Source organism: Salvelinus namaycush, chromosome 22 (genome assembly GCF_016432855.1).
Source record: "Salvelinus namaycush isolate Seneca chromosome 22, SaNama_1.0, whole genome shotgun sequence".
NCBI classification, from domain to species: Eukaryota; Metazoa; Chordata; class Actinopteri; order Salmoniformes; family Salmonidae; genus Salvelinus; species Salvelinus namaycush.
In genome coordinates, this window is record NC_052328.1 from 12,147,954 (window position 1) to 12,160,203 (window position 12,250).

A 12,250-nucleotide genomic window follows, 5' to 3' on the forward strand; every position below is an offset into this window, starting at 1 on the left:
GCTAGCCATTTGATTAGGTGTTCAGGAGTTTTATGGCTTGGGGGTAGAAGCTGTTTAGAAGCCTCTTGGACCTAGACTTGGCGCTCAGGTACCGCTTGCCGTGCGGTAGCAGAGAGAACAGTCTATGACTAGGGTGGCTGGAGTCTTTGACAATTTTTAGGGCCTTCCTCTGACACCGCCTGGTATAGAGGTCCTGGATGGCAGGAAGCTTGGCCCCGGTGATGTACTGGGTCGTACGCACTACCCTCTGTAGTGCCTTGCGGTCGGAGGCCGAGCAGTTGCCATACCAGGCAGTGATGCAACTAGTCAGGATGCTCTCGATGGTGCAGCTGTAAAACCTTGTGAGGATCTGAGGACCCATGCCAAATCTGTTCAGTCTCCTGAGGTGAATAGGTTTTGTCTTGGTGTACTTGGACCATGTTAGTTTGTTGGTGATGTGGACGCCAAGGAACTTGAAGCTCTCAACCTGCTCCACTACAGCCCCGTCGATGAGAATGGGGGTGTGCTCGGTCCACCTTTTCCTGTAGTCCACAATCATCTCCCTTATGTTGATCACGTTGAGGGAGAGGTTGTTGTCCTGTCACCACACGGCCAGGTCTCTGACCTCCTTATTATATTACTAAAGGTTTAAAGTCAATAGTCAATGCGTTCAATTGGAAGGAAATGCAGTGTTAAAGAGATCCATTACCTTTGGTAAGGAGGGAAGAGAGCTGGCTGCCACAAGTAGATTTTATTAGCCTAAACATGATCTTGGAGAGGCAAACCATTTTGAAGGCAGTTTGGGGTCACTGCGCTCAAGAACCTAGTATTGTCCATGCACACTGATGAATTTAGTGTTTGTGTGCGTGTTTGTGCTGGCTATCTACACTGTTGTGAAAGGGAAAGGGAAACATCTTGGTCAGGTCCAGACGGACGTTGTAATACGGTACATACCAGCAGGTCAGCTGGGTGCAGGCAGATCCCTGTGTTAGTTTACAGCCGTGGCCTTGTGTCCCTGCACGTCTGCCTGGCAACTCCTCACTCACTTTACTGCTCCAACTAGCCCTCTTTCTCTCTCACACACAAGAAATCCCTGTGCAAAAATCCCACGTGCAAAGAATCACCCAATTGCCCCCACACCCAAATGTTGTCTCTAGGATCACTACCATTGAATTTGCAGAATTGCTACGGTAACCACGTTTCCATCCACAGTTTTTATTCAAGTAAAGTCATATAGTATAAAACATTATCGTGACAGAAACATTACGTTTCCATGTAATTTTATAAATACCGACAGATAGTTTGTTCGTTCGACATGGTGGGATCTTTTTGTGTCTAAAATTAATTATGCGGGAAATTGAGGTAGAAACGCCTTTATGCTCAAATATTGATAGAATAACCATCATATCGAAGTCAATTTGGAGTCATGTGGTGATATGGTGTTTGGTCCTCCCACTACGACTCGGGAAAGCATGCAGTTTATTTGGCTACATATGAAATAAGTTATGATGAACTTGACAGGGTGGTGAAAGTGCACGTTGATGAGCTTGATGCTGCTTTCCAATATATATCCAGGGTCTTATCCATTATCCATAATAATCTCATCATGTAGACTAGACAACCCACACAGTTTACCCGCACTGTATCTGTGAGCTGTTGGCTAGCGCGCAGGTGCCAAGACCAGAGTAGGCACATTTGCTATTTAACGCAACCATTTTTGTGACAACTATTATTAGAGTTTAAACCGATGGAAACCGATTTGTTTTGGTACATGGAAACATAAGCATAAAAAAAAAATGTGTGCACTACGTCATCACGCACTGATTTTTTATCTGCAACAAGTCAATTTGGTGATAACACATCACTGGTGTGAAATTTGCATATTTTCTTAATGCGGATTCCAGAATATTCGCATGGAAATCTGTCGCCAATTGGATGGAAATTGTTTAGCCTAACAAAATTTACTTTTTTTAGGTTAAATTCTGCAATTGTATTGTAATGTAGGTCATGGATTGTGTGAGATTCCTGTACCCTACAACTGGTCTAATCTGATGTGTCCATCTGTCTGGCAGGTCTTGGTCTCCTATCCATGGAGAAAGTGGGCAAGATGTGGAGCAACCTGAGGATCCGATGCCAGACCCTCTTCCACAGCGACGGTGCGGGATCCAGTACAGAGAACAGCGTGGTGGAGGTGGACGGTATGCACTGTGTGGTGGACCTGGGACGGGGAGACAATTCAGGCGAGGCCCAGGCTTCTCGGGCCTCTAGCCTGTCCCGAAGCCTCTTGCCGCTCCCCATGGTTACTGGAGGACGACGTCACAACTGTGTGTCGGAAATCCCCCAGATAGTGGAGATCACCATAGACAGCAAAGACAGTGAGGATGCGAGGGGGGGTCGTGGAGGAGTCCCTGTGGCACGGAGAGACTCGTACTCACGCCATGCACCTTGGGGGGGCAAGAAAAAACACTCATGTTCCACTAAGACTCAAAGCTCCATGGATACAGACAGGCGGTCAGGGCGTGCGCGCGGGGCCGCTGGCCGGAGGGAGCGTCGCTACGGGGTCAGCTCTATCCAGGAAATGGGGGACTCTGGGGGCGGGGGTTGTAGTCTGAGCGCCCGTTCCCTGCGCCAGCGGCTTAGCGATACAGTGGGCCTGTGTCTCCCCCTGCCCCGCCGCCGCTCGCGCTCTTCCAAGACCCCCACCATCTCGAAGCGCAAGATCCACCTAACAGAGCTGATGCTGGAGACCTGTCCCTTCCCCCAGGGCTCGGACTTGGCCAACAAGTGGCACCTGATCAAGCAGCACACAGCGCCCGTCAGCCCGCATTCCTCCACGGCTCTGCTTGACGCCTTCGACACCGCCCACCCCTCCCCCGAGGACGAGGAGGAGCGTCTGCGCGAACGCCGCAGGCTCAGCATTGAAGAGGGAGTGGACCCCCCACCCAACGCCCAGATCCACACCCTTGAGGCCTTGGCGCAGGGCTCCTCTCTGTACAAACTGGGACCAAAGATGGCCCCCGGCATTGCAGAGGCCTCTGGGGAGGCCCGGGGCGCCGCGGCCTGCTGCTCAGGAGGGGGGGTATCGGTGCAGGTGCTCGGGGGGGCTACAGCCCAGTTGGCTGACTGTGACTCGGAGGAGGACTCAACTACCCTATGCCTGCAGGCCCTGAGGCCCAAGCAGCGGCACGCGTCCGGGGATGGCAATCTGAGCCGGAACCAGCCTGGGCCATGGAAGGTGCACACCCAGATCGACTACATCCATTGCCTGGTACCGGACCTGCTGCAGATCACTGCACTGCCCTGCTACTGGGGCGTGATGGACCGCTATGAGGCGGAGGCGCTGCTGGATGGACGGCCCGAGGGCACCTTCCTGCTGCGCGACTCGGCCCAGGAGGACTACCTGTTCTCGGTCAGCTTTCGCCGCTACAACCGCTCGCTGCATGCCCGCATCGAGCAGTGGAACCACAACTTCAGCTTCGACGCCCACGACCCCTGCGTGTTCCACTCATCCACCGTCACAGGCCTACTGGAGCACTACAAGGACCCCAGCGCCTGCATGTTCTTTGAGCCGCTGCTCACGGCGCCACTCCACCGGGCCTTCCCTTTCGGCTTGCAGCACCTGGCACGCGCCGCCATCTGCCCCCGGACCACGTACGACGGCATCGGCGGCCTGCCACTGCCCCTGGCCCTGCAGGACTTCCTCAAGGAGTATCACTACAAACAGAAAGTGCGTGTGCGCTGGCTGGAGAGGGAGCCGCCACTCAAGATCAAATAGTGGCGGGGCTCTGGCGGCCTGTGCATGCAGCCGCGGGCTTAGTCAAAACAGGAAAAACTCCCATCCAATCAGGAGAGGTAATACTGAACATGGCACTTTTCAGTCAAGCGGGGAGGGGTAACTGGAGGGGAGGAGTTGGGTAAAGTGATCGATCCTAGATTCATTCTAATCTCTTTGTTTTACTTATTACTACTTACATCACATGGAATACATATCTATTATATTCAGTATAATGCTGTCTGGCAAGCACATTTTTACTATTGAACAGATTCTGAAAGGGAGAGCACAAGCCTTCATGCTTGGTCTCCCTCTCTCCTCTTTCATTCTGTCAAGTGTCTGCCTGATCCCACAGCATGAGCTGCCTGCATGGCCCCCCTCCCCCAGTCTCTATCTAGGCCCACATGGTTAGCTAGCTATGTTGTACAGTCACTCATACTTTCTATCCTTCCTTTTTTTCCTGTTGCTTGATCAAGCAACTAGAAGAATGCCTGGCGGGCATCGTGAGGCTTGAGGTGTGGAGTTGACGGTGGCTTTACTGGAGAGAGAGGGGGGTGGGCGGGGGGGTTTGCTGCAACTAAAACTCCTACTGCAGTTCGTTAGGGCCCGCTTGGTGGACAGTGTCGTACAGACACACACCCAGCCATCATCAAGCATCTTTGAGTAGGCCTATGTCTGAAATAAAGTGCTGTTTAAGGGTGCTGTCCAGTAGGTCTTCGCCCCAAGGGCAATGTGGAATGCGGCCAGGTCCAAAGGTGCTGCTACAGCGTCCTGCTTCCGTACACCTGTAGGGAGCGAGTGGCTCAAACTGGCTACAGAACAGGCACTTTAACTGTGCGTGCAGTTTTTGAAGACACACACACTGGTTATTGTCTCAGGGTCTGGTTTGTTTCTGGACCTGTGTTCTGCCTTCATGGTGTCCCTTATCTCTCTCTGTGGCATCCTCCATGCTGCTCAGGGTTAATATAATTCATGTCTGCACCCTCCATAGACCATTTACATTTTACAGTTAACTTGACTCTGCTTTACACATTACAGCCACAGTCCCGCTTTATAGTATTAGTACCCGAAGGAGCTACATTTGATATGCGCATTGTCACTGCTGCTAGCCATGCCCGTAATAACCCAGCATATTGTGAAAGCTTGCATCAGGAAGACGAATACAACAAAGCGTAACCTATGTGCCTTTCATAGAGCCTCCTGATCTACTTTAAACTCTTGAGCCTGGTGCATAGAATACTCCAGCAGCACTTCCCACTCATGTAGCCCTTAAATGGAGGATGAGGAGGAGGAAAAGGAATGATGAGGAGCAGGGGATGAAGAGCTCTCTGTTCATTGGTGCACATTCAATATTTTTTATATATATATTTACATTTTTCACATTTCTATTTCATCAAGAAAATATTGTCAATGTTAGCTAGCTAGCTAGAAGTGAATACACTACTCCATTGTCTAGCTGTGGAGGCTGGTGGGAGGATCTATAGGAGGACGGGTTCATTGTAATGGCTGGAATGGAGTCAGACATGGTTCCCGTATCTTTGAGGTGTTTGATACCGTTCCATTTATTCCATTCCAGCAATAACAATGAGCCCGTCCTCCTATAGCTCCTCCCAACAGTAGCTCCTCCCACTGCTGTCTAGAATCATTTATTGGCTTCACTTCCAAAAGTCATTGGGTTTTATAGGTGGCTGGATAGGTTGGGCAAGGCAGCGTCAGGTCCTGGAGGGAATCTACACTGGACATGTTTTAGAACGGCACACCTATAGCGACACATAGGCACGAGTCTGTAAAATCTATGGAACGCTCTGAAAAAGATAAGAAATGAGGAGTACCTGTATATGGAAATACTATCTGCAAATGTATACAAATATAATTCTTACAAATTATCGGTGTGATATCAGTGATTTTTATCCTGGTTGGATAGATAACTCGAATCCCGTCTCTCTGAATGGCAGGGAAGATGTTTATTTTAACTACCCAACACGGTGTGTGTGTTTGTGTGTGTGTGTGTGTGTTTGTGTGTTATCAGAGGGGGAGGATCATGAATGAAAATGCAATGAATGCATATGATTAGCATATTCATGACCATCTCTGAGTGTCTGTGACCAAAGCTCTGTTATTCAACGGTGTTGCACACAACCTGTATTGTTTTTAGTAGTATTGCTCGCCACTATGTCTCTAGGGCTCTTTAAAATTACCATACTGAATTTGATTTCAACTGAACAAACATTTTAAGCCTACAGGGCAGGCGATGTTACCAGGTAGAAACAGAGACAAGCCCCCATCACCTTACACCTCAGTCTTGCAACTGCTCTGGCCTCTTCCAAGCCCTTCTGTGCTACTATCACAGTGTGCTAATGAAAGGCAGAAGGGCAGGAAAGTGTGTCGTTGTCAAGGGTCAATGGTGTAATTGAGGCGCGTGGGTGATAGTTAAATCAACTAAATGCTCTTTTTCATATCCGACCCTCCCTCTCTCTTCTGTGTCCTAAACCCAATCAGACAGAACTTACTTTGTTTTCAGAAAGCTTGGAGATTGCATGTGAAAATCACCCATTTGTATGATCTATGAAGGGCTGTGGAGAACTGTTTGAAGAATGAAAAAAATAGGTTGACATATAAGTCACTTGCATGTGCACTTGTATGTTCTATATCCGCATCCATATCTATCACCCTGACATCTTGTATGGGATAGCTGTTACAAATTCACTCTCCTGCGCACACACACAGGCTCTTACCCTCGCGCGCACACACACCTACTCTTTGTCACCTGTTTATCATGCTATGGCCTACTGGCACTAATCGCTGGCTAAATGTACCTCGCCAGGATCTACATTTACCGTGCGCTAAAAGGGTCACTGTGTTTCCTAATGGGTGCCCCTCTCTTTCTCTGACCACATCCTCAACATGACCCTGCTGATGCTGCTGGGATATGTGGAGGAGACTTAGGGGCTATTGTTTGTGCTGGTGGCTGCTTCCCCCTCCACGTTCTGCGGCCGCCCCAGCCCTGTTTGGGAGCTAGGCTAAAGTTAGCATTAAAAGAGAGTAGCACCTTAGTCACACAATGTACCATTGAAGGCCCGGTTTCCTGCTGTGGGAATGGGGTGCGGGGGGGGGGGGGGGGGGGGTCTAGGGATTTGTTGAAGTAATGGCACTTTAATTGTCTGTGCGTGTGTTTGTTTATTTGTTCAAGGTGGAGTTGTGGGTGTGAGTATGGAGTATTTCATTTGTGTTCATACATCACAAGCAATGTTGGAGGACAGATTTATGTTCTGTTGAGTTGCAGACGTGTGTTTGTGTGTGTGTGTGTTTGTGTGTGTGTGTATGGACCACATAGAGGGGGTCTGGTGGAGGGGATGTGGAGTCTGCTGTGAGGGGTACCCCCCCCTATGAACAATGCCTCGTCCACCTATTCTCAGGCAGGCCCAATGTTAGGCGAGTTCCAGGATCTCTTCTCAACTTACTTGTTATAAATCTGAGACAGGCAGGTCATATCACCAGCCAACCCTGTTTGACCACATCACGACCCCTGGCCTGGATCAAGGTTTCAGCTCTTAGAGGAAAAATACAAGTTTTATTCTCATCTTTCCCCTATTTTTTTTGGAAAGCTGGGTAAAAATGCTATATGCAAACGAGGGGGGAAAAATGAAAAGATGTATGACTAAAGAATTATTATTTTTCATTCTTCTTCTCCCTTATATGCAATGGAGTGTACTGTAACAATGGTCGCAATCCTCTGTCACTTTAATGCTGTATGTGCACATTGGTTGCTGTGTGGATGTGGGTGCCGTGGCAACAGGACTTGACAATGATGGGGACTAATGGTTGTCATTCTACAGCACCATTGTGTTCCCAGACTGCCTTATTCATTCTGACCAATCACAAGAGCCCTTTCAAATCTGGGGCCGCAGGCACTGCCACAGACTTTAAAAACAAAAAACTCTGGTCAGACGAATATCGCCGTCCCATTATTATTAAAACATTTTTTTACTGTTGTCAGGAAGGATTTGGAGAGTGTAAATGTTCACATTTCAGTGTCTTTGTTATTCTGTGTATCTGCTTCACCATTCAGACAGTTGTTTCTTTCCATTATAACCTGTTCATTTTAAAGAGCCGTATGATGCGACACTTGTAGCTGTCACTCTTGGTGCTTGGCTTATGCTTCATTGTCTTAATATTCCAAATAAAACTGTTAAGCGTAATCTACATTGGGCCGTGTTTGATTTCAGATCTCTCATTCTTCTCCCTTTCTCACTGTGCCGTATTTTCTTACCTTTCATCGTTCTCTCTACCATAAATGAAAGGGATAATTCACAAAAATTACAAAATGTGTTTTGTTTCCTAACCTTTTTAAAGTAGTCTAGTCAAGTTGACCTTCAAACTTAAATGAGGGTGACCACCCAGGCAGGATTTGGTTTGTGGAGTCGGTTGGATATGAGTTAGCCTAGTGACCTGGGGACAAAGTGATCAGTAGGAGGATCTGGAGACAGCCCACTTACTTAATACTGCATGTATTGCCCCCCTCTCTGCATTCTATCCTTGGTCCCACCCCTTCCTCCCAGCTCAGGCCTGGCTGCTGCTCTTGTCTGGTCCGGCCCACTTAGGGCAAGCCTCCCCACTCCTCATCCTCCCTTTCCCATCAGGGCCTACCAGTAGCTGACTGGAGACGCGAGCACGACCCTAGAGTTTAGTATTTGCTCCTTGAAATGAAGTATAAATAGCATGTGGGTTATCGGTTTCAAGTTAGCTAGCCGAGACGTATAAATAATTGAAGCTCGCCCAGAGGGAGAGAGGGGGACAAGCAAGCGCAGGATGTAGGCTTGCAGGGTTTGACTCAAAAGCTTGAACCTGTTGAAAAACCTCGAGCTCAATACATAATAAATACCTGAACATGCACAAAGCTCACAATCCCTCAACACTCAGCATGTTTGAGGAGATGAGCCTGAGCAAGGTGCTACACAGATTTGCTCAGCTTGATCACATAATGAGTGGTTATTTGGCATGTAAGGTGAATTTTAGATCAGTGATTCTGAGCAGCACCTTTTTGCAGGCAGATCCCCAACAAATGTGCTGCACTACCAATGCCAACACTACCAATGCCAACATCAAGTTCACTTGTAACCCCGCCTCAGTCCCTTAAAAGCTTCAGCCTTCAGCCACAAATACCCCAAGGCGTTCAGGGAATTTCCAATAAGTTGTGGAATCCTGAGCTGGACCAAGACACCACTGGAACGAGGTGGGGATTCTAGCGGTGAGCTCTGGGCCAAACCCACAAGACCTCTAGACCTGCTGGGCTCTGACTCGGTTCAACCCGAGACACCTCATCAGTAGAGAGTCTTAGTGTTAGCCTCCACAATATACACACATATCTCTTGAGCACATTGAGCTGGAATAAGCAGTTATTGTTGGAAGCACCATCAATGAAAAGGTGTCGCGGTTCCAAAACACACGTTTTCTGGAGACTTGTGGGAGGAGTGCTGATGACGTCGCCCACTGTATGCACTTTTGGTAGCCTGATTGCGTCCAGACACAATGCATCCCTGACCACCACCTGCAGTGGTCAGACAGATCTGAACACAATCAGACCACAAAGCAACTTTTGTGCGTCTAGACCCGTCGAGCTTCGTACAGGGCATTCGGAAAGTATTCAGACCCCTTGACTTTTTCAAAATGTTACATTACAGCCTTATTCTAAAATTGATTGAATTGTTTTTATCCCTCGTCAATACCCCATAATGATAGAAACTTTGTTTTTTAAACATTTTTGCAAATGTATAAAAATAACTCACATTTACATAAGTATTCAGACACTTTACTCAGTACTTTGTCGAAGAACCTTTGGCAGCGATTACAGCCTCGAGTCTTCTTGGGTATTACGCTACAAGCTTGGCACACCTGTATTTGGAGAGTTTCTCCCATTCTTCTCTGTCAGGTTGGATGGGGAGTGTCGCTGCACAGCTATCTTCAGGTCTCCAGAGATTTTCAATCGTAAGAGACCTGACTGGTCTCCAAGTCCCTGCCGCTGAAAAACATCCCCACAGCATGATGCTGCCACCACCATGCTTCACCAAAGAGCTCGTGCCAGGTTTCCTCCAGACGTCACACTTGGTATTCAGGCCAAAGAGTTCTATCTTGGTTTCATCAGACCAGAGAAACTTGTTTTTCATGGTCTGGGCGTCCTTTAGGTGCCTTTTGGCAAACTCCAAGCGGTCTGTCGTGCCTTTTAATGAGGAGTGGCTTCCGTCTGACCACTCTACCATAAAGGCCAGATTGTTGGAGTGCTGCAGAGATGGTTGTCCTTCTGGAAGGTTCTCCCATCACCACAGAGGAAGCTCTGTCAGAGTGACCATTGGGCTCTTGGTCAACTCCCTGACAAAGGACCTTCTCCCCCAATTACTCAGTTTGGCCGGGCGGCCAGCTCTAGGAAAGGTCTTTTTATTTTATTTTTGTATTTTTATTTTAGGGGGTGGATCAGCAACATTGTTGCTTCCGTCCATGTAATTGTCTGCATCATTTCCAATCCCCCATATTTTCGGGGTAAATATATACATACACATACCCACATATATACAGTTGAAGTTAACATGCACCTCCGAAAAATACATTTAAACTCAGTTTTTCACAAATCCTGACATTTAATCCTAGTAAAAATTCCCTGTCTTAGGTCCGTTAGGACCACCACTTTATTTTAAGAATGAAATGTCAGAATAATAGTAGAGAGAATGATTTATTTCAGCTTTTATTTCTTTCATCACATTCCCAGTGGGTCAGAAGTTTACATACACTCAATTAGTATTTGGTAGCATTGCCTTTAAATTGTTTAACTTGGGTCAAACATTTCGGGTAGCCTTCCACAAACTTCCCACAATAAGTTGGGTGAATGTTGGCCCATTCCTCCTGACAGAGCTGGTGTACCTGAGTCAGGTTTGTCGGCCTCCTTGCTCACACACGCTTTTTCAGTTCTGCCCACAACTTTTCTATGGGATTGAGTTCAGGGCTTTGTGATGGCCACTCCAATACCTTGACTTTGTTGTCCTTAAGCCATTTTGCCACAAATTTGGAAGTATACTTGGGGTGGGTCATTGTCCATTTGGAAGACCCATTTGCGACCAAGCTTTAACTTCCTGACCGATGTCTTGAGATGTTGCTTCAAAATATCCAGATAATTTTCCTCCCTCATGATGCCATCTATTTTGTGAAGTGCACCAGTCCCTCCTGCAGCAAAGCACCCCCACAACATGATGCTGCCCCCCCGTGCTTCACGGTTGCGAGGGTGTTCCTCGGCTTGCAAACCTCCCCCTTTTTCCTCCAAACATAACGATGGTCATTATGGCCAAACAGTTCTATTTTTGTTTCATCAGACTAGAGGACATTTCTCCAAAAAGTACGATCTTTGTCCCCTTGTGTAGTTGCAAACCGTAGTCTGGCTTTTTTATGGCAGTTTTGTAGCAGTGGCTTCTTCCTTGCTGAGCGGCCTTTCAGGTTATGTCGATAAATAAGACTGCGTGGTCCCATGGTGTTTATACTTGCGTACTATTGTTTGTACAGATAAACGTGGTACCTTCAGGCGTTTGGAAATTGCTCCCAAGGATGAACCAGACTTGTGGAGGTTTACAATTTTTTTTCTGAGGTCTTGGCTGACTTTTGATTTCCCCATGATGTCAAGCAAAGAGGCACTGAGTTTGAAAGTAGGCCTTGAAATGGACAAAAAATGTGCTTTTCTTTCAGAAACAAGGACATTTCTAAGTGACCCCAAACTTTTGAACGGTAGTGTGTGTGTATATATAAACATTCATACATATATACATACATATATACACATACACTTTTTTTAGAATATACCTTCCTGTATTATTCCCCAAACCCTACCACCGCTCCCCCAATTGGAGTAAACTAATAAACAAAAACACTTAGACTTCTACTTCCGGCTTATACATACTACACACATTTTAAAGACACAATCTATTTTACAGTAGTTATATTTTGTTTGTTTTTAGTGCTGGCCTTCCTCTATTTCTGATGTCCATCCAGTTTGATTTCTATTTGCCATATATTTGTAACTGTTCTATTTCATAAAAGTTCTGAACCTATATACATTTTACAGACCCTGTATGTTTTACATTGGTTATTAGTCCCATCCTTCAGCTCCATTCAACCCCTTTCTTAACACCATCCATATTGGATTTCTATTTGCCATATATTTTTCAATTGTGCTGTGATGCTTCACAAAAGTACTGAACCTTTCTATTCTCATCGTTTCTACAGATTGTAAATTAAAGATAAACATTTTTGCTAAAATAATTATTATATTATTGATGGATTGACTATGACTTTTCAAATCACCCAGTATTGCTATCTGCAGCGTTAGTTCTAGGTAAATGTTGCAATTCTTCAGCCATTCCTGGACCTGTGACCAAAACCAAGCTACCAATGTTGGTCTTTAATGCAGGGTCGACAGAAAATTTCCTTACATTTTCCCCCTTTCACTTGCCTTTTCCATTT

At 46.8% G+C, this 12,250-nt stretch overlaps 1 protein-coding gene across 1 annotated transcript in view; it reads left to right on the plus strand.

Annotated features, from left to right (window-relative positions):
* Positions 1-6,847, plus strand: part of LOC120017551 (suppressor of cytokine signaling 5-like) — a 33,902-nt gene extending 27,055 nt beyond the window's left edge. The window contains exon 2 of the mRNA XM_038960392.1: positions 2,052-6,847. Coding sequence (XP_038816320.1) covers positions 2,069-3,754 — 1,686 coding nt within the window. The 5' untranslated portion in view covers positions 2,052-2,068 and the 3' untranslated portion in view covers positions 3,755-6,847. The remainder of the gene's footprint in view (positions 1-2,051) is intronic.
* The last annotated feature ends 5,403 nt before the right edge of the window (positions 6,848-12,250 follow it).